The 23,453-nt window shown below is 45.0% G+C and overlaps 1 protein-coding gene across 3 annotated transcripts in view; it reads right to left on the reverse strand.

The window, feature by feature from the left end:
* The window catches only part of dlgap1a (discs, large (Drosophila) homolog-associated protein 1a), a 69,399-nt gene that overhangs the window by 8,439 nt on the left and 37,507 nt on the right, over positions 1 to 23,453 (reverse strand). For 2 of the 3 annotated variants that reach the window (XM_029253757.1, XM_018757458.2), the window contains exons 3-6: positions 19,128 to 20,182; positions 11,588 to 11,802; positions 6,943 to 7,141; positions 5,423 to 5,663 (exon numbers count right to left, since the gene is read on the reverse strand). In XM_029253757.1, the coding sequence (XP_029109590.1) occupies positions 5,423 to 5,663; positions 6,943 to 7,141; positions 11,588 to 11,802; positions 19,128 to 20,096 (1,624 nt within the window). In that variant the 5' untranslated portion in view covers positions 20,097 to 20,182. The remainder of the gene's footprint in view (positions 1 to 5,422; positions 5,664 to 6,942; positions 7,142 to 11,587; positions 11,803 to 19,127; positions 20,183 to 23,453) is intronic. The other variant, XM_029253758.1, reaches the window with a different exon arrangement.

Here is a 23,453-nt window from a genome sequence, read left to right on the forward strand (position 1 = left end):
CATATACCCTAAACGAGACCTGCTGCACCACTGTATTTGCCCTTAGACATAATTCATAATACATACTGACCCACTCACTTACGTACAGTGAGCATATATAGTTGTCAGGGTCATGGCGATGCAGAGCTTATCACAGAATGACGCGGTGCTAGGATAGGAGAGGTATCCCCTGGTCACAATTCCAGACCACATCTCATAGTATTATTCGTAATTGGTAAGAATCATCATGAAATTCAACAAACCATGGAAAATTTAAGTTTATTATTTATAAGACAGAAGTTCATATTAACGTAAAACATGGTACTGCAGGGCGGTCTTCAGTATTCACTTCTGTGGCCTATTACTGCTAAGTCATCACTTCCTCTGCACGTTGGGTCTTCATCCTTGAGTGGTGTGTCATGAGAATGGGAGACGGGCCATGCTGGGTCCATAAGAAACATATTTGAGTTAAAAAGAAATGCTGCATTCAGGTGCACAAAAGCAGGTGCTCTTCAAGCCTGCAGGAGCCAGCATGGTGGTTAACTGGTGCTTTCAAGCTAGAAGGTTGCAGGTTCAAGCCCCACTTGCTCCTGTGTTATTCTTAGCCAGGTTACTTACCCACACTGTGCCAGTGAAAAAAGTACCCAGTTGTATAAATGGGTAAATCGGTGTGAGTAGCTTAACATTATAAGCTGCTTTGGAAAAAAGTCTCAGATAAATGAATAAATATAATCACACCAACATAAGTCGACCCCCAGGCGTCTGTTTCTTCTGAGCTTCTGGCCGACCTCTGACGCGCACATCCTGTCGTAGGGGACAGCAGGCCTTCCCTTCGGCATGGTGAGCATTCCTGCCTCTCACTAAACCAACCACTTCACACCACTCAGCCATCCTACAACATCCCGTCAGAATGACTGAGGGTCGCACCTCCCCAAAACACTACTCGGCTCCTTCCAACGCAACGGTGAGACGCGGTGGAAACAGGTCCCATATGGAGGGAGTGATTCACTGTGCGGGGGTCCCTCGGCCCACCACTTCATCATCACTCCACCATCACCGAAGCTGAGCAGGAAATCCCACCTGCTGTCAAACAGCTCATCACCTTCACCACGTTCCCTGGTTCATCATGTTTACTGCCACACCTGGAGCCATCGCTACGTTTGTCCTTCCTGTCACAGTTCGATGATGTACAATTACATCCATTGAGGTGGAAACCACCACAGGGTGCAGAGCACTACCATAACACCTGGGCGCAAGACGGGACTCCGTAAAGAGATGACGTGGCTCCTTTCTGTCTCCTTTGTCTCAACTTTCCAGCACTGCTTCCGTCCACAGAACTTGCAACACATTCCTTGAGAGTGCACAGTGGGGGCACTGTCCCCATCTGTCCCTGCAGGACAACAGGGCCTCCAGAAAAGTCCCGAAAAGGTTCTGAACAAAGCAAAAAAACACTGAAAGCAACACAAAAGCATACCGATTCCCAGCTCACTCGCTTTATTAGCAAAGAACAAAAAGGTGCTAACAGGTAAGAAAATGTGCAGTCAGTGAGTCCGCCGCCCCCTGCTGGCAATGCATTGCAGCATCATTGTCAAACTTGACTAGATGAGCCGGAATAAAAGCATCTCTCCAGGTCACGGTGTTCTACGATGAGGATCTACAAATAATATTTCAAAAGAGGAGGCAGTTAAAAATTAGACTCGAGTGATGGAGGACTAAATAATGGACTTATCAGCAGGTGCGAGCGAGTGCGTGAGAAGGCCAGGAGCGAAGTGGAAGGATGAAGATACCGCACACACACTGCCTTCAACCAACACAGTTGAGAGCGGCGTTGAACCTGAATGGCTGCTGCGGAAAAGCCGGCCATGCAAATCTCGGATGATTCATAAACCTGTGAGAGAAAAAATGCTAAGTAATGATGCAGGGAAAGAATAGAACATCCTGTTCTGGATCACAGAAACAGGTCCGTCCTCTTCAGTGTCCTGCCAGCCGTCTTTTCTGACTCAGCTGCTCTGTGTCATTCATCTCTTCAAAGGTCAGGCCTCATCTAGGCAGAACTTCCCACATCACCAGGTCGGGGACAGCCCTGCTCCCGTAACCCTAGGAGGGTTCAGTAACACGAACCAGGTCAAGGAAATACATCCACCTGCAATGAAATACCACCACTAAAGCAATGGATGCTTCCGCTGTCAAACAATTCCTAAAATTCCGAAAATGTGTGTGTGAAAGAAGCAAGAGGCAGTCGAACCTGCCGACATCTCAGGAATCACAGCCCTCATGGAGGTGTCAGGACTAAATATGCTATTACAGTCATTTAGCATGGCTCCATCACCCCCTCCATGAAGCAGCAGTTCACTTTTATTATAATTTATAATAATTTATAATATATAGTCACCTTATTTGAAGTGGAAAAATTCAGCAGCAGTTTTGAAATTAATACATGTCTACTGTGTGGTTACCTGTATACACTACTATATTTTTTATATTTATATACAGTATATATACCCAGCTATATATGCTGTATTCTGTATATGACTCAATGGACCTTAATGAACTCGGAGAAAGAAATTATTTAACAGCAAAGTCGTCTGCTCACCCCAGGGATAAGTGTGCAATGTTGGAGCATACAAATATGTTAAATATGCATCTAATCATGTTAGAAACCCCCAGGAGAAAGGCTGGAGTGCAGAGCCCTTTTTGGGGAATGGGACACGCAGCAGATTGCTGCAGCTTGGGGTGGCTCTGAGCGACATCGTTATCGAAATAAAGCGGAGCCGAGAGATGCAGCCGCATTGGAAAAAAAAAAAAACCCATCTGCATCCAAAATTAAGAATGATAAGGCAGAGAGAGAGTGATAGTGACAGTGGAGGGGAGTGATCTCCAGGCCTAACCAAGGTAAACACAGCTAAGCGACTGTTCTGGTTGAGAGCCACATGCACCAACCGCCTAACACACACCTTAAATTCCTCTTTCTCATGGCCTCATGCCACCAACAGGATTACCGTGGGATTACTGCAGCCCGCGACCAAATTAAACATCTCTGGATTGGGGGAACCTGCCAGCATCTGTCTGTGTTCCACCGCTGCTGTTTGACTCACTAAAAAGCCTCTATGCCGATAAACCACGGAGGCAGGTCAGGAAGAGTACAATGATTCATAAGGTAAATATCAGAACATATTTCTGAATAACATTCTAATAAATGAGCCTGAGGGAAAATGTGGTGTTTTATGAGAAGCTGAGAGAGGTTCTGCAGTTTGTCTCTGAGTGAAAGAGTATTTTTGGCTTTGAATCTGCCACCTTTTTGGATTTCGGGGTCCAGACAGCATAGCTTGGCTTTGCAGGCCCCGTCACCACGGGAGATGGGGTGACTGGGCCCTGTCTCTCGAGGTCACCTCTAACAGCGGTCTTCATTAACTTCCCGATAATCCCTCAACAGTGTTTTTCTACGATCATCCATGCACTATCATCCATGCAGACCAAACACACACACACACACAGAACTGGTCAGCAACGTCCTGCTCTCAGGTTGGACTGCACTCCCTGCTTAATTACTACGAAAAGTTCATCAGGAAGCTGAGTTCAACCCTGTTTTCTAGGTTGCGGGTGGAGATGATTCTAGCGAGCTTCGTTCAGTTTAAGACATGTCAGGAGATCAAAGCTCAAAATCTGTCAGTAGGAAAGAGAACTTGCAAGGGAAGCAGGTTTACAAGACAACCGCACGCACGCCTCCCATCCACTGAGGAATCATCTGCAATGGCAACTGGTTGCCGCTGGGAGGCGCATCTGTGCTTTCGGTCTGGAGCCACTGTATTTGACATGTTCCCAGAGAGCGGCACTCGCCTGTCCCAGGGTGACAGGGTTGAAAGCCATCCCAAACCTTCATGCACTTTATACGTTTCCTAGACAACGTCAGAAACATGACCATTAACCTTTGTTAATGCACGTCTAACGCGACAGATATTTCCTAATTACAGCAAGGACTTCGGAACACATTTTTCACCATGAAATGCACTTCATGACGGTAGTTACATTGCATAAGAGTACACACACACACACACACACACACACACACACACACACACACACACACACACACACACACATTTTCAGAACCGCTTGTCCCATACGGGGTCGCGGGGAACCGGAGCCTACCCGGTAACACAGGACATATGGCCAGAGGGGGAGGGGACACACCCAGGACGGGACACCAGTCCACCGCAAGGCACCCCAAGCAGAACTCGAACCCCAGACCCACCGGAGAGCAGGACCCGGTCCAACCCACTGTGCCACTGCGCCACCGCGCCCCCGCGCGCAGAAGAGTATATTTTATCTTAAAAAATTACGAGTAAGTTCAATTCATTCCGAGATTATGAGCAAAATCACAAGCTCCTTTTTATGGCCTAATAAAGACTACTTTTTTCTTTTCTTTGAATAAAAGCCAGTCTTTTTTATTACATGGGAGTTTTTTGTTTTTTTTTTTTTAAATTGTGACATTTTTACAGAAGCAATCCCGCAAACAAACTGAGAGACATCTGCACTATTAAACTTTTACTGATTGCCATTGAATGGTAAGTGTGATTTTGGAGTTACAAACACTCTTCCAGCCCCTCCTTGTGTATGTAGCTGTGTTCATCCAGTAAACCCCAATAGGACAGAGATGCAGGGCTTTAGGAGTTAGGTAAGGGTAGGTAAAACATGAAAATACCTTGTCTTTACGCTGTTTTTGTTTGAATACAAGTCAAAGTAGATTTCCAAATCACTCCTTTTTGTTTTTATTAGCATTTTTCATATCGTCCCAACTTTTTTGGAGTTGGAGGTTATATTTGGTGACCTCTGAACCATCATAAGCAGCAGGTGGCATAGTAGTTAAGGCTGTAGCTGTGCAATGTGAGGCTGTATGAATCTCACTTTGGCTAAAGTACCCTTAATAAAGGTACTTACCCTGGAATGACACAGTAAAAATGATCCAACTGTATAAATTATCATATACAGTATTATCCTGTATTAATAGGTAAATCTTTGTAGACTTGGTTATCTAACATTTTAAGTCACTGTGCAGATATATGGCAGGTGATATAATAATAATAATGATAATAAAAAAAAAATAAAAAATAAAAAAATAAAATAAAAATAATAATAATAATGATGCAAGCCTCACCATGGAAAGGCAAAGGGGAAGTATATAACTGAAAGACTGGATAATAATAATAATTCAAACCACTAAGCACCTACTGCTCCCAATTTTAAATAAGAGGCGAGACAGAGTTTTTACACAGTCCCTACACAACTCAACCTTGATAGACTAATTTAACATAATCAAATTTAAAACCTCAGGAGGCCACTCTGGGGTTGCTGCTCATCGGTTTTGTTCTGCCCCAGCTATATCACTTCCTTATTTTTAGAAGGGCAGTAGTTGAGGGCAGCTTGGTGGAGCTGTACAACTGACCTGTGCTGCTCTGAATGGTCCTCACGGTGGTGGCAGTGCGAGGGGGCGAGGAGGCACGCAGGGACGAGCAGTCGTCATCCTGCGAGCAGCCCTGGTCGATGGCGCGGACATAGCTGTGGCTGCGCATGCGGAAGCAGCCGGGCAGCGGCAGGTCGAGCGCATCCACCGCCTGCGACTCCATCTCGCTGAACACCGACTCACAGACGGACTCCAGCTGCCCATTCACCTCCACCTCGCTCACCTGCAGGGGCAGTACACACACACACACACACACACACACACACACACACACACACACACACACACACACACACACACATACACAGGCATGGAAATGGTTAAGTCTCCCTGCTCTTCGGAAGATGAAGATGTTCAAAGTGGTTTAAGACATACAGAAATAAAAAAGCAGTGTGGGGCCATGGGGAAGGCACCGTGAAGGGAATCAACACACTGAGTGCAGAGTGGCTGGAATAGGAACAGAAGGGTCATGGGGTCATAACCTTCAGGTGAAGGGTGCTAAGGGTGAGAAGTAGAGCATGCTGGGAGAAGACCCTTGAACTGTCATGTTCTGACCAAAAGATGCACTAAACTGATACTTTAAGGCAGGCGTTGCTGTAAACCAATCACATTGGAGAAGGTGTAGGAGATTGGGAGTGAGAGGGCGGGGCTTAAGCGGGAACAGGTGAGCTGCTGAGGTACATGAGGAAGCACGTGGACTCAACCCTGCCGCTGGGACACCCCTTTCTCCTTGGAGCAGTCAAAGCCGATTCAGTCCAATGCCTCGGAGTCAGCCAGCTCATTTAAAACGGTTAAAAGGTAACTCAAAACAAGATAAGTTTGGGAAAAAAGTTACATTTTAAAAAACAAGAACTGGTCATGCTTCTCTGAAAACAGTTATTGTAGCAAACGCTCTCCTCTGAGGGGCATCTGCATGGGTGAGTGTGGGATTGGCTGATGTTTCAAGAAGCCTTGCCTCCTCCTTTAGCAGAATAATGGCTGTATGATGATGACTTAATTTGGCGCCTGATGTTCAGTCAGGCGTCTCAAATCAAACCGGGCAACCGAGCAACAATCAGATGGACATATAAGACATTTTAAAAACCATTGTATTCTATTAATAATTAATTAGAGCAGTGAATTCTGACAAAACTTCTCATCGATCCCAGCTTTTTGTCTTTAAAGGCTATATGCACACAAACAGAAGCATGTGTTATTAAATTTCACACAATACCGCACCTGAGCTTTCTCGTCTCGATTCTACATCTGCTGTACTTTTTTTTCCGAGGTTTACTTTTCTTACGTTAGTAATATTTTATCGGTGTATCCAGTTTGATTACAATTTTTATATATTGTATTAAAGATATGGTAAATGCTGCTTGAAAATTTAATGTCCAGAAACAGAATAAAAGCTGATGATGAGCACCACCCCTGGTTGGGTGTAATACAACCACAGAACAGGAGAGATGGAGGTGCCACGGTTGGACAGGGGTGAGACTGGGTGCGGTGGGCGGGGCACCCACCTGGCTGATGGTGCTCATTGCCCTCATGTAGCTCTCGTTGCGTGAGCGATACTGTGGCGAAGCCAACAGGCCTTTGGGGTCCAGCAGCCCCTTGCTGGGCTCCAGGCTGTCCATGCTCCTGTTGATGGACACCTCACTCACCGCCCGCAGGTAGCTGTGGCTCCTGATCTGCAGCTTGGGAGAGTGCTCCGTGGAGATGCTGCGGAAACGACATTGTGGGTGGGGGATGTTCTTGTCAGAGTCAAGTGGACGACTGCAAAGTGACAGGCTGAAAAAAGGCTCGTTCACAGTCGCACATGTCACAGTGGTTAACTGGAGGTTACAGGCTCAAATCCATCACATTCCACTGAGTAACATGCTCACCCCAATTATTCGAGGAAAAACATCCATCCTTGTCACACTACACACTCTGTAGTCTCGGATGGAAGTGTATGTCAAACATACACCGATCAGCTACAACATTAAAACCACTGAAAGGTGAAGTGAATAACATTGATTATCTTGGTACAATGGCACCTGTCAAGGGGTGGGATATATTAGGCAGTAACTGAACAGTCAATTCTTGAATTTGATGTCTTGGAAGCAGGAAAAATGGGCAAGCATAAGGATCTGAGCGGTTGGGCTACAACTGGGTTAGAGCATCTCCAAAACGGTAGGCCTTGTGAGGTGTTCCCAGTATGCAGTGGTTAGTACCTACCAAAAGTGGTCCAAGGAAGGACAACCGGTAAACTGGCGATGGGGTTATGGGATCCCAAGGCTCATTGATGCGCATGGGGAGAGAAGGCTATCCCATCTGATACGATTTGACAGAAGAGTTACCGTAGTACAAATTACTAAAAAGCTTAATGCTGGCCATGGTAGAAAGGTATCGGAACACACAGTGCATTGTAGCTTGCTGCATATGGGGCTGCGGAGCTGTAGGCCGATCAGAGTGCCCATGCTGATCCCTGTCTACCCCCGAAAGCGCCTACAATGGGCATGTGAGTGTCAGAACTGGACCATGGAGCAATAGAAAGTGGTCTGGTCTGATGAATCACATTTTCTTTTAGATCATGTGGATCACCTGGGGAAGAGATGGCAGCAGGATGCACTATGGGAAGAAAGCAAGCTGGCGGAAGCAGTGTGATGCTCTGGGCAATGTTCGGTTGGGAAACCTTGGGTCCTAGCATTCATGTGGATGTTACTTTGACACGTACCTAAGATTGTTGCAAACCACGTACACCCCTTCATGGTAACGGTATTCCCTGACGGCAGTGGCCCTGCTACACTGCAAAAATTGTTCAGTAATGGTTTGAGGAACATGACAAAGAGTTCAAGGTGCTGATTTGGCCTCCAAATTCCTCAGATCTCAATGCGATTGAGCATCTGTGGGATGTGCTGGAAAAACTAGTCTGGTCCATGGAGGCCCCACCTCACAATTTACAGGACTTAAAGGATCTGCTGTTAACGTCTTGGTGCCAGATACCACAGGACACCTTCAGAGGTTTTGTGGAGTCCATGCCTCGATAGGTCAACGCTGTTTTGGTGGCACGAGGGGACCTACACAATATTAGGCAGGTGGTTTTAATGTTTTGGCTGATTGGTGTAAATAAGATTAAGAGTAGAGTAAATTAATGCAAAAATGGACTTTCCACGACAGCAGCCTGCATCTCTGAGTCTCTAGTCCGGGAGGAATCTACACCTCACAGACTTGCTCTTCATCTCACTTAATTTTCTCATTATCTACAAAAAATTCTTGTAATTTTCATGTAATCCATGCCCTCCACCTTCAATTTTGAGCACATGACCTTCATCCCTGTCACACAGATATGATTTTGATTATCATCTTATAAAAATGCTGTTAGTGTTTGTCTTGTGCATATTATCTAAATCTTCATTTTACATAAATTATTTTAGCTTCTTATGCCTATATATATGTGATTTTATAATCTTGTAAAAATGTTCTTTATCTCACCTATATCATCTTTATCATACTGTTTGGGTGATATTGATCTTCATTTTATGTGTATATGCTTAATCTACATGATCTTGATTTCCATATCATCTGTACTGTCTTCATCATTTATTCATGATTTTATTCATAATCTTCTAAAAATGCAGGCAGCAATCATCTCATCGATATGGTCTAAATCTTCACCTTGTATACTGCATTTGAATCTCTGTCGCATACATATTACCTTAATTATCTTGTAAAAATATTTTTAACATCCATACATATCATCATTTCATGTCTATGATCGTGACAGCAATTTGTGAGTGAGTTTCACTGATGTATGGATGAGTGACCCAGTGTAAGTAGTGTATCTAGCAGTGTAAGTCACCTTGGTGAATAAGGTGTGTGGGCTGATAACACTACACAGAGTTCATTGGAAGTAGCTTCAGAGAAAAGCATATGCTAAATATATAAATTGAAATGTAAATGTAATTTTCATAGCATAGCAATGGTATTAATCACCTTCTTGTATAAATGCTGTTAGTATTCATGCCACATATGACCTTAATTTCCATCTCATACGTAATGTTATCCTGTGTATGTTGTTATATTCAGCCACCACATATCTCCCCGCTGTTCACCACTCCATGTTGCTTACTAATGTCCATTATGTCTCTGCACATAGAAGTCACTCTAACTGAGAGTAAAAGCCAAGTAATGGAGTGAGCGCTGGTGCTGCACTCGCCGGGCGGGAACGACGAGTTCTGAACAGTCGGGGAATCGGCTCCGCTGGGACGGGCCCGGTAAGAGCGGCAGACTGGCGCACGAGCAAAGTACATCCGTGGGCCTGCGGGATTCGCTCTCCACGCATCCACGACGATGTGGAAATAAGATGATGATTCACGCTCGGCTGTCAGGATCGCCTTCCAGCGTGTTCGTGCGCTTCATGCGCATGGTGGTGACAGCTCTCCACTACATTATTCACAGGGTTCACAGCACCATGCCCCTGAAGTGGCCAATTAAAAGGTACCTCCAAAGTCCCACAGACAAACATAATGGCAGCTGCTAGTCGTCATCACCATCATCACCATCATATTATTATTATATCAGTTTATTGTTATTCAAATCAGGTGACTTACAACGGGAGGTTTATACACTAAGTTACTTAAACAGATTTACCTACTTATACTGATAATTTTTTTTATCAGTTCAGGGTAAGTACCTCGATCAAGGGTAATACAGACGGAGCCATTTCTGATTCCACCACTACATCACCTGCAGCGCTTTTACACGCTGAATAATATACAAGTTTGCTCCATATGACAGGCGACCATTGCACCACCAGCATGTACACAACACACAATCCTATCAGTAGAAACATACTTACTGTAAATATAACATCTATAAATCCGCATTTACAGCTCCAAACCAGATTACAAATATCAGATTATCATTCTCCCGCCTGTTTCCTTGTGTCGGTCATTTTTAATCCCTGCTACATAAAATGAGATGAGATGTTTCTGGTAATGCGCTGGTCCTTCTTACACGCGTTCGAGCGGCGGCAGACGGCGGGACTCGAAAATCCAGCCAGGCAATACAGCGAAGAAACAGGGAGTCGCGAGTCACCGCTGCTATCAGGAAACATCTAGAACGCGTTTCCTCGAGATGCGATGGCCTTGCGAACGCATTAGCTGCTGTCAGAGACAGGCAGAGGGCCACCGTGGTCATGGATGCTACCTGGTTAGAAGTCATTTACACCCATTTACATCAGACAGCAGGAGCATTAAGGGGGGTTTGGATTACAAAACCCGTTTTCTTTTTCTCTGAAGCTCGGAGTCCAGTAATATGAAAATGTGTGCGGTTATGTCTGTTTAGCATGTCTGCTGGTGTTCTTATAACCTCCCTGGACAAATTGCAATAGTTTCCCATTATGAACTGTGTGCTATGCTGTCTTAAATTTTGGGCAGGTTTAGCGCTGAGCCCTAATGGGTTCTATGTAGTGAGGTACCTGTTGAATCAAGGAATTTTAGAGAAAATGTTTCTTATTATTTTCCCGATTACAGAGAATAAAACTGCTCTGTAAGGTTTTGTAATTCCCATTGTAACTCCCATAAATATTAAGGATACTTTTTTGCAAATTAAAGTAAATGAGCGCTTTTCTGGCAACGGTCTGTGTGATTATTCACCCCGATCGTCCCGCGTCGAGTGTGGTGATGTAACTTCCTGCCGTGCCGCCGAGGCCCAGTGCTAACACTTTAGCCTGCCAGCTATGTGTACTCGTTCCAGGCGAAATGGTGCGAAGAATCACGGCTGTTTTTTTTTTCCCCAGCTAAGCCATGAAGATGCTCTGCTGAGGTGCAGCACAGCTGATCTGCCCATTTCCTGCGAGTGGTTGTTCACCTGTCAGGCATCTTGCTGCCCTATTTATTCAGAGAATTCTTAACGAAAAGTACTGATTCCATGACACGAGCAACACCTTGATGGGCTGCCTTTGAGGGCGGGGCTTATTTGAGGGTGGTCGTTTTGCTGAGTTAGGACGTTAAACTTAAATGTAGATGCCATTTTGCTGATTCGAGGGCCAGGGTTTATTTGAGGCCAGCCAGTTAACTGAGTGTGTGGGAGGGGCTTACTCGGGAGTTGCCATTTTACTGAAAAGGGGGGTGGAGCTTATTTGAGAGATGTCATTTTGATGACAAAGGGGGTGGTGCTTACTTGAGGGTGGTCATCTCAGTGAGAGAGGGCTGTGTGGCCTTCAGATAGCTGGCCCGCCGTGCTTGCACTTTGGGTGAGGGCTGCGGGCTGCCATCGGAGTCGCCACTGTCATCGTCCGCCATGGCTTTGACGTAGCTGCCGCTGCGCATGCGCCGGCACGGAATGTCATCGTCCCTTCCTATCGACGGGAAGCCAGTCCACTCATCCTGGGGCACCTGCAGACATGGGTGTGTAGGGGTTGGAGGAGTATGACACCAACAGCAGCAGGTCAGGATGATAAGAACCTCGGACTCATCATCATTTGCCCCCACAACACATCATCCTCCCCGTTGTTACTGAAAGGGTGTGGCTTAGCACAGGCTACATTGTTTGATTATTTATCTGCCCTTGCAAGGACCCTTCTAAAATCATTGTGGCTCCTGGTCCACGGTGATTGCTTGGACACACAGCTGAGAAGAAGATCCAGCCAGAAGACACACATCCCTCATAGTCATTAACCAATCCCATTTTCTGTACTTTTGGTAAATGGTGGTGATCTTGATGGACAAACGTCAAACATCTATTACTTTCTAATTAGACTATTTTCACAGCTCATGCAACAAAAAAAAGACTCAAACTCTCAAACTCATTTCATCACACATGGAAGCCATTTCTTACCCTTGTATGACTACCACTACCATCATTTTGGCACAAATCAGACTCAACTATGTCACATTTGGAGAGTGAGGGTCTCTTGAATTCACTCAGACACACCTATGAAGAATGGGTAAAACATGCTGCTTGGCCTAAAGTGTTATCTCAGCATAAATCAGCAGGTGGCATAGTGGTTAGAGACACTGTCTTGCATTCAAAAGAGCAAGAGTCCAATCCGACCTCCTGTATTTGTACCATAGAGCAGCTTGCTTACTCTGCATTAATACACACACACAATATCTACAACTCCTTGTCCCAAGTGGGGCCACAGCAAGTCGGAGCCTAGCCCGGCAACGCAGGGTGCAAGGCCGAGGGGGGGGACACACCTCAGAGGGGATGCCAGTTCGCCACCAGGCACCCCAAGCAGGGCTTGAGCCACAGACCTACCACAGAGCAGGCCTCAGCCAAACCCGCTGCACCACCATGCCCCCCCCATTGAATTAAAATAGTAAAAAAAAACACCAGTATAAACTGATTAATTATTGTTAGAAGCTAAATGTCTTAAGCAGCTTTGGAGAAAAGCATCAGACAAACAGATAAATATAAATCAAAGTAATGTCACATAAACTATCATAATATGGGCATATTCTACTGTACTCTTATCCTTTTATCGGACACCTTTCTGCTCATCCTTATTTGATTTGATATTTCATAGTAAAGTTCCGCTGTAAGTGGCAAATCACATCATGTCATTTAAATGTGTGCTGAAGCTAATCAGTAAGAGCTGAAATTGTGGTGGAGAAGTCACATGTGATAAGGGAGGCTGCACTTTTGCAGAGTGGCACAGAGGCCTGCACCTGACGAATTGGTATTGGGTTCACAGCGATCTTATTAGGTGCTAGCTAACCCAGTGCTAATGAGTCTTATTCCATTAGTGGGGTCCTCTCCACAATTCAGGGCTCAAGTAATTATAGCGCAGAGCTGCGGGCCGTTGCGTGGTTACGGCATCAGTCACGGTGCACATTGCGTGTGTGCGTGGCTGCAGAAATAGCGGTATCCAAATGGAACACTTTTCTGGAACAGCACTCGAGTTTACCACGGTGAGCTCTTTGAGGGAACCAAGACACACACTAGTGGGCTGCTGGTTCAATGGAAGTGCAACGGACGACACAGCTAAGACCTCTGGACGGCAGATCTTACACCTGCTACAATGACAGAATACTAGTCTGCAACCTCGATGAAAAATAAACGAATAAATAGACTTTAAACAAAATTGTCATAGGACTATAAGACAAAAAAAAAAAAAAAGTGGTTTTCTGAAGAAAATGGAAGATGTTAAATAATATATATTTTAGAGAAAGCTTTTATTAAGAACCCACTTCTCAGTGCTTTCCACGGGACATCCTCAGCTAAAAGTTGCACTAAAAAATGAAAACGCATTTTTATGCAGCATGAGATGCCTTGAATGATTGTCCAGTGGTTATGTGGCTCCAGAGTCTAAAACCCATTTTGTAGAACATGGGAACAATGTGCCGCTTTACGAGAGGCAGGACTGTGTTGAGCAAAAAGTCATGGTCTGTGTAACCCTTAGCCACGTGCCTGGTGACTTGCTCATCAGCCAGTATAGCCAAGGCTTTGCTCTAGCATGAGAACCACTCCTCTGACCCTGAACTCAGGACTCCACTATAACTCCTTTAAAAAGGCGTACACTGGCTCCCCGTTTACAGACAACTGCGAACAGAAGTCTCTTCGTAACCCATTTCATTCATACACATATTTATCACTAAGTCACTTTCACTTAAAGAATAATACACTTCATTCATTGGATAGGCTGTGTAAAAATCTATCAGAAATAAAATACTTTGTAAGACTTCTTATTTCAATTTTTTTTAAAACTTTAAAATTAACACTAATCTAAAATTACTCATATGAGTCCACGCTGACTGTTGATGGATTCAATTCATGCTTCTTTCATGATGTTATTATTGATCATGACACTCAGGAACACCAGATACAAGCTGTAAACACACAATTTTAGAAAACAGATGGGGAAGATACAATTTAAAATAACAAAAACAGAAAAATGTTTGTATCTCCAAAATCTTGCAGCTCAGCTATTCATAAACGTGACGAGTCAACGTACCCAGCTTTTTAACAGAAGAAACAGACCCTAACTCTTGATAAGTTTCAATTAAAAATCTGATCTGAAGCAAAGACAGTGATACGTATAGCTCCTAACAGGAGACAAGGACCACGGCAGCAGTGTCTCCCATGAGAGGACTGCTGTCCAGCAAGCTCACTGGCTCTCATCGAACCGCCGACTAAGTCGAGGCCAGATCAAAGGGGAGCTCAATAAGACGGACCGGCGCCTGCGGATGACGCATGGCCTGCGGGACAGCGGCTGAGGAGCCCTGGCCCAAGGCTGAGACACAGGAAACACAGCAGGGAGGACAACACTGGGAAGCGAGGCGATCAAAAAGCAGTATGATTCACCCCCCCACACAGACACACAAACATCCCCGCTAGTACAACCGGAACAGGCTGGAAATAAGAGTAGGATTCCGTGCCGAGTCCAAAATAAGCAAGCACAATTAGTCATAGTGTTGATACATGCTAGCGCTCATTACGCTGCTCCACAGCTCACTTGCATAACTCCAAAGTGGACTTTGCACGGAAGCAGCACTGCACTGGAAAAGCACTAAATCTAATGTGCACTTTGCATTAATCCCAAGACCAATATTAAACCCAGAAAATATGAAAAAGGATCCAGAATAAAAAAGAAAAACAACAACAGACATCACGCATGATGAAACAATCCATAGATTAGGTTAATCCCCAGATTCGATATTTCCTGTTGGATTTAAATTCCCAGACGAGATAGTCCAGGAGAGATAAACCTCCTATGACAAGTTCACTGCACCCCCACCCCCCACCCCCCACATCTTTCTTCTTCATAACTTTCACCTGGATAGAATGACCTAAAATGTCCCAAATTCTGATATACATCTTAAGCATACATATGCATATACATTTACAAAATATATATATATATATATATTTTAAGAAATATATATATATATATATATAGTGCCAAAATTTTAAATAAGAGGACAGATTTTCATGTAAAATACAGTTTCTGTGAGCAGCAGAACAGCTTGAATTTACCAAAACAGTATTATCAAAGCTTAATAAATATTTCTGCACACATAACAAGTATAAAAATGGTCTCAGGTGTAAACACGAGTCCAGGTAAGTATAATCCAAAGCCAAGAGGTGAAAAAGGGTGAAGTTCCCTACATGATGCCATCACTTCCTATATACATCCTGAAAACATGTATAAGATATTCAGAGACATATGCAACATATAGAGATATATGCGGATGAGCAGATATTCATTGCTAGCCAGCACAAGCAGTAACAGCTAATAAAGCTCTTGTTCTCGTGTCTCCAGATGTTTATTTTCTCCATTCGGAATCTCCTTTCAAACTCCGGTTCCAGAATGTTAAGACTCACATTCCGTTGCCCGTGGCAACCGAATCTTCCTTTTGAGGTGCTGCCGGCCCAGGCATCTCTCATTATAAACGCTCTATCTGTGCCTTTCAGCCTTCCCTGACAGAACGAGGCACTCATCAGCGGCGAGCCCTGGACGATGGAGGATGGAGGATGCTGGAGGACCGGGAGAAGAAGTCTCTGTTTGTGCAGCGCTCCCCCCAGCCACCACCACCCCCCACCCCACTGAAACATCACAGGAACACTGTCGAGCCGACGCAGGAAAGAGGAAGCGAGAAAATGGTACAAAAAATAGACATTCTGCAAAAGATTATACTGATCAATCAAGAGGCTCGGTAACTACAGCAACGGCGGGCGCCCTGTGACGTCAGCGCCGGGAGGCAGTGCGCTGCGCACAGAGGCTGCCGGAGGAGGGAGCATGGCAATGCCAGCAGGCCACCCACGCAGCCTGCGTCTCTCACTCTGCTGACACCCTGTACGGCGGCTGCAAGCCGCTGCGTTTTGGGCCCTGCGTCACCTGCGGTTCTGCGTGACACCCCGTGTCACAGCACAGTATACCCCCCCCCTTCCCAACAATCTCCTCACACACCAGCTCTCATCTGGGGTACCCTGTGGGCCGCCTAATCTCTCCCGCGTCTTCTAATTATAGATCACGATGACAGTGTCATAATGAAGATCCGCAGCCCTTCGTTCGGAACCAGATTTACCGAGAACAGAAGTAGTGTTGAAAAATAAAAAAAATTCAAAGCCCACAGCACAAGCCAAGTTCGTGTCATATTAAGAAAATGATGAACATTTATGCAACAGTGTAGTTCATGTTGTGGAAATGGCATCACTGCATTGTCTGGGCGACAAGGGACGAAGCAAAAAAAGACCACAAACAACGGCCTCTGGAGTTCATTAAAAAGGACACTTTATCCGGGGGGAGGTGTGGCAGCGCGGCGGGTTTGGCTGGTGCCTGGTGTGTGGTGGGTCTGGGGTTTGAACCCTGCTTGGGGTGCCCTGCAAAGGACTGGTGTGCCATCCTGGGTATGTCCCTTCCCCCCTCGGCCTTGCAGCCTGCGTTATTGGGTATGCTCCAGCTTGCCGTGACTCCGCTCAGGACATGTGGTTGTTGACAATGATGTGACGTGACGTGACTTTATCTGGGAATTTTACGTTTTCCTTATTGGTGCAGCTAGACAACTTCATTGAAAAAACATACTTGCTGTTTGTCCCCAAGGTTCAACATCAGCAACTGTTGGGACTCATAATTTTATGAGCTTTACTCAACCTTTTCAATCAGTGGTCCACCTCCTCTGCTAATTTTTCTCATACACAGACATGACTGTTCAAGGACTCTACAGATCAGGATGTCTGATTTTTCAAGAAATTCTTCTTATTATTATTATTATTATTATTATTATTATTATTATTATTAGGTGCTAAATCACCTGTAGTGCGTGAATGGGTGAGTGAGTACGTGCGCATGTGGCTATCCTGTGATGAACTGGCATCCTGTCCAGGGTGTACCCTGAACCCAGTGATTCTGGGATAGGCTCTGGACCCCCATGATCCCGATCAGGACAAGCAATTAATGACAATGGATGGAAGGAAGGATTATTACTAGGTTGCTCAGCTGCTGTTGTTTTCCAAAGTGCTACGTTACTTGAATAATTTACCCAGCTGGTTCTTCTGCTGAAGAAAACACTGGTATCAAGGAGTGAAATTCAAATTGGCGACCATGTTACAGCTTCACATCCTGTAAAAATGTATATACGCATTGTATTTTTCTGTGAGATGTACGTCGCTTTGGAAAAAAGCGTCTGCTAAATGAATAAATGTAATGTAACTGCAATGCCTCCTGCTGACTATGACTGAATTCTGGAGCAGTTTGGAGACTTGAGGAAAGACCTACTCTGAAGGAAGAACCCTTAAGAAGAATATGATGCACCCATCCATTATCATTAACTGCTTGTTCGAACTCGAAAAAAAAATGCAAACTGAAGCAGAGGCACCAGTGCTAGCTCCTGCACCAGTGTTGCCCCAAGACAAACAGTATCATGTTATTATTTATTCATTTATCCGAAAATTTTCTCTGTTTCACAATGTTAAGGTTGTACACTAAGCTACAAGAATTTACATATTCATAAACCGGGGTGATTTTTACCAGATCACTTAAGAGTAAGTACCTTGATCATGGTTATTACACACTGAGTAGAGATTCGAACCTAGGTCCTCCCTCATTTGCAAGATGACAACCCTAACTAATAGATGAGCTGCTAACAATAGAAGTACTTTCAATATTATTCTTATAATTTATACAATGACTCAAAACACTACGCCAACTGCTTCAGTGTGTTTAACACAGTATAACCCCCAAGGGTTTTCCAATCCAGCACTGAAAGGTCCAACTGCAGGGCTACTTTCACACTCTGACATTTCCCTCTGAGGCTCTGTCACTGTGGTTCCCTGTGAATCACCGGTCAGAGAAAGAGTCATTTCCATCCAAACGACTTCCTCTGATATGGAATGTCTTTTTTCAGCACTGATGTCATTCAGTGGTACCATGGCAACAAGAAATCAGACCTCAAAAAAGGAAAGAACACAGAAAGACTCAGAAAGAAAGATTTGTTTCTTTCACTGTTTTCACTCGGAACTGCAGCATAAAGGCCTGAGATGCAAGCCGATGTCTTCACTAAATCTTCACAAAATCAACAAGTTGCCGTCACTAAATCATCTCCTGGGACGGCAACCAGTGGTGAACCACAAACTTATAGAGTGAGGCAGGACTAAATGGATCAATCAGCAAACCATGTCCATCAGGAAACATTCAATTACAAATGCCCAGTTCATTCACGTTTAAGAGGGTTCATAATAATAATAATAATAATAATAATAATGCAGATGTTTTCTGCAACGCTGTTTATACTATTAGTTTTGTACAGTAAACTACTTAGAATAATTTACCCATTTATACAGCAGAGCAAATTTTTACTGCATTAGTTCACGGTAGGTAGGTTGATCAAGAGTACTATAGAAAGAATGAGGATTCAAACCTGGGTCTTTAAATGGACCTTTCGAATGCAGCACAGCTCCTCTAACCATTAAACCACCCGCCAGTCCCTGTTTCAGGACAATCTGAGCTGAGACACCCCAGCCTCTCACCTTTACAGGCACACATGGAAACAAACGCGACCACAAAGGGAGTCAAGACGCAAAGGAAACCACAGGTGGGAACGCAAGGAGATGAAGGTTCACACATACAGAGTTCGGGATTCTGAAACGCTCGGGATGGGTCTGATGTCGGCCTGCTAAAGAAAGTAAGGCGTCTAGTGTTGGGCACTTACTTCTCTCGGGGAGTCACACGACACTGGAGGGTCTCCAGGGAGGGAGAGGTGTAAGAAAGAGAGCCTACCTGCAGGAAGTGACATGAGCGCTCCTGGGCACAGGCCTCAGATTTCATTAACGCTTTATCTACGTTTACGGGGGCCTTCTGGTAGACTTCGCGCGCCCTGCTCACCGTTAGGGTGGACGACCACGAGCTCTTCTTCACGAGCTGCGTGTCCAAGTTCAAGGGCGTACTGACACATGTGGTGCACTTGACGTCGTTGTTGCTGCGCGACGTTTTGAGCGCGTGCTCGCTGATGGTGTTGTATGCCTCCGCGAAGTACTGCGACTGCGACTTGTCAGGCCGACGGCCCACGGTCATGGCGCCTGAGGGGCTGTGGAAAAGGCACACCTCGCGCTCCAGATTATCGTCAGAGCTCCAGTAACCGGAGACGTGCGGCCGCACCTTGGGCTCAGCTGACTTGCAGCGGTCGCGGCTCTTGCTGCGCTTGCGGTGACGCATCGGTGGCGCTTCATCGGGGCTCGCCTTGTTGCCGTTGACGCCACCCTTGGCAGGACCCTCCAGAGAGTGAGACTTGGTGAAAAGCTTCTGTACCGAGTGCACCAGGTGGCGGATCCGGCCAGGGCTGTCGCTGCGCTGCTCCGCGACTGCCCGCTTGTACTGTAGTGTGTGGTACCCATCTCGGCCCCCGGGAAGTTGCCGTTCCAGCTGCTCTAGCGACACGGGAACCCGGCTGGTCGGGGTCGGGGCCGGCACGGGGGTGGGAGGTGGTGGCCCTGTGTATGGCACCACGGCCTGGCACTCGTCCTTGAGCTCATGGTGTGACCCGTAGTGGCGGCGTGGGAAGGTCCCGTAGGGCACCACGCACTCGGACGGAAAGCCATGCCGCTGGCTGTAGCACGGCTGCTCGACCGGTAGCGGCTCCGCTTGGCTCAGCAGGTAGGGCTTGCGCTCTGCATGGTACGCCAGGGACTCATAGGATGGGGCACAGGTCACCACATGGTGGTGACTTCTGCTACCCGACAGCCCCTTCATGGCTGCTGTGGGGGGGGGGGCAAGGGCGTCAGAGAGCTGTGGGCGGTGGGGGAGGGGTGGGGTATTGCTGGGGCTCACGCCAGGACCTGTGGGAGCACAACAACAAGGGTGTTGTTAGAGGTCATTTGGAGCCCAGGGGTCAAAGGGCACACATTCTAAAACTGTTCTGCGTATATCACACTATTAAACATTACAGTTAAGAACACTATGAATTTGCTTTGTGTGTGTGTGTGTGTGTGTGTGTGTGTGTGCGTGCGTGCGTGCGTGCGTGCGTGCGTGCGTGCATGCTTATGGTCTGTGGTCATGCTTTCCTCACATTGTGAGGACAATTTTAAAGAAAATGCTTTCAAAAGAATGGTTAACTTGAAAAAGGAACTTTGCAAAGACTCCCTTTGCAAAGAACTTCTTGGGTTTTACAACAAAAAAATGGAAAAGTATTTTCCCGCTAGGGGGTTCAGTGGCGCAGTGGGTTGGACCGGGTCCTGTTCTCCGGTGGGTCTGGGGTTCGAATCCTGCTTCGGGTGCCTTGCGACGGACTGGTGTCCCGTCCTGGGTGTGTCCCCTCCCCCTCCGGCCCTACGCCCTGTGTTGCCGGGTTAGGCTCCGGCTCCCTGCGACCCCGTATGGGACAAGCGGTTCAGAAAATGTGTGTGTGTGTGTGTGTGTGTGTGTGTTTCCAGCTAATATGTATTTTTAACATTCATTTTGTTCCAGTCTGGAATGTTCTATTTCAGCAAAGTGAGAGTCAGACTGAATTCCTCACAGAAATAACAATGTATTTAGTGCATATAACAGATAGAGTTTGTTTGTGTTATATTACATATTTAAAGATCTGCACTCTGTGCTTCCAGGATAAGCTTTGAATCATTGAGACCCTGCATTAGAATAAGCAGTTATTGACAAGGAGTGAGTTTTTTTTTTTTTTTAATGTTCGCAACACTGAATGACATTACAGGTCTTGGAATTTTGTCAGCATTATATATTTAGCACAATATGTTTCAGAACAAGGCGACAACAATTGATTGATATATTATATACAAGCAAAATAAATATAAAATAACGTACTTAATACAACAAGCATATTTTTGTTTAGGACCTGTTGCTCAAAACTAAATACAAACCCATTCATTATTCATGAAGCTGGCAGTGAATTTATGACCTCTAAAGGATTCCACTTATTTTATGATTTATTCATTTACATGAACCTTTTCTCCAGGGTGACTTATAATGTGAGGTTTGTACACTAAGCTACTTAAACCGGTTTACCCAATTATACAGCTGGAAAAATTTTACTGTCTTAAATCAGAGAATTTAAATTTATCAGTGGTACTGCAGCTAGAGTGAGGTTTCAAACGAAGACAGAGCTGCAGATCAGCTCAGAAAGATGAGGGACTGGACCAAGGGAGACAAGACATAGTGATAGATACGGGGATTGTTTAATTTGGGACAGGGGGTTGTGGGGAACAGGCCCTTGATCAAGGTGAGGTTGTTTGCCTGTTTTTTTGAATACAGATTTATTTATTTTCTCAATGAAAAAGTAAATCCTCACAAATAATTATAAATAATGGCTTTTTAAATTAGTTTCTTCAGTATCACTTTTCAGGCTGAAATAAATTATGAAAAATTATAATATATATATAGAGAGCCACTTGTTTTGTTCTTAACTCCAGTGTCACTTTTACCATTAAGTCATAAGTCAAAGCAGCAATAATACAGAACTCCTTCAACATTTTTGCTGGATAGGTCCTGTAAAAGTCTCAAATATTGCTATAAAAACATTTTTTGTTAGTGCTAATAAAAATACTTTAATACTTTTATGAACTTCAAACTAAATTAAAAGTAATTTCAAATAACTACAAATTTAAATACATTGCTTCCACAAACTCCCATTCAGTGCCAATACTGTAGTCAACTATTCATCACATAAACATTTGTGGCATCCTTCATCTTGTTATAGATAAATGACACTCAGAAACACCAGACACAAGCTGTAAACACCAAGGAAGTGACCTGAATTATGGCGGTCTTACATTCCTATTTTGTTTGGGTGCTCTTTACTATCTATTGGCTTGGAGGATAAACATGGATCGTTTTAATTCCATTTCAGATGAAAATTAAAGCAGATAAGTGAAGAAAATGTGATTAAAAATAAACAAACTGCAAAATGTTTTGATCTTTGAAATATCACAATTTCACACTGTTTGTAACATGAGGAGCACAGATTACTCTCTTCTATCATCTTCTCATCTAGCTGCCATCACCCAGTGACCCCAGAAGGCCCAGGTGTGATTAGGACAGTTAGACACCAAGTGAATTCTTTTAAAGCGTATGAAGATTGCTGAAGCGGAGGCATGTGTGTCTATGTGTGAATGTGTTTATATGTATGCCTGTGTGCGCTTGTGCCTGCCGGAGGCATGTGGAGCCAGGGGGTGTGTGATACCGGCTTCCTGTCTGTTCAACCTTTTAATTTCTCCATCAGGGAAGAGGCGGAAGCGGTTTCCGCGCGTCGGCCACACGACAGCCGCCGTAATTGCAGGGTGGGAGGGGAAGAGGCACTCTGTCAGACCCCACCGTCCCTCCGGAACAGGAACAGACTCCAGGGCTGGGGGACTGGGGAGCTCGCGTGCGCGAACCCACTCATTACAGAGCTATTGTGGGACACTGCCACTCTGCTGCTCAGCGGGTGAAGTCATTAAGGGGAAAAATAAGACATTCCTCAGCGGCATTCATCACTAGGGCTGACTGTCACTGTCAGCTCTTCCATCACCTCATCCAGCAGACAGTCACTCTGTTCTCCAGCGAACGCCACACGCAGCTCCTCCATCCTCTACCCATCAGCTCCTCCACAAACTCCACATCAGTCAACTTCTCAGTTATCTCCTCCAGCAGATCTTTGTGACATTTTCCCTCAGCTCTTAAATCAGCTCCTCCATCACCTTAGTAAACCTCACACCTATGATGGGTGGAGACGATTGCTGGATGCTGCGATCCCAAAGACATTTATTCGGTCCACTGTGTCAGTGTGGAGTTTTTCTTTTCCTCTCCTCTGTTGCCAGCTGGTCACTTTACTATTTCTTCATCATTATAAAGTATACTTTTAATGGTTCTATTATACCTTATCAAAGTATTCATTCACTTATTTAACTGTTGGCTTTTACCCTTGCTATTTTAGATGCACTTATTGCAGTTCATTGTCGCATGGCTGGACTAATGGGGAATGTGGCTGGGTCACATGGCTGATCGATCATTTGTCTTTGTGTTTAATTTCACCAATTAATCAAACCACTTTTTTCCTTTATTGAAAATTCTTTGAAATATATTTAATATATTTTTGAAAAAATATTGTGATGTACCTCA

The sequence above is a fragment of the Scleropages formosus genome, chromosome 7 (assembly GCF_900964775.1).
Source record: "Scleropages formosus chromosome 7, fSclFor1.1, whole genome shotgun sequence".
NCBI classification, from domain to species: domain Eukaryota; kingdom Metazoa; phylum Chordata; class Actinopteri; order Osteoglossiformes; family Osteoglossidae; genus Scleropages; species Scleropages formosus.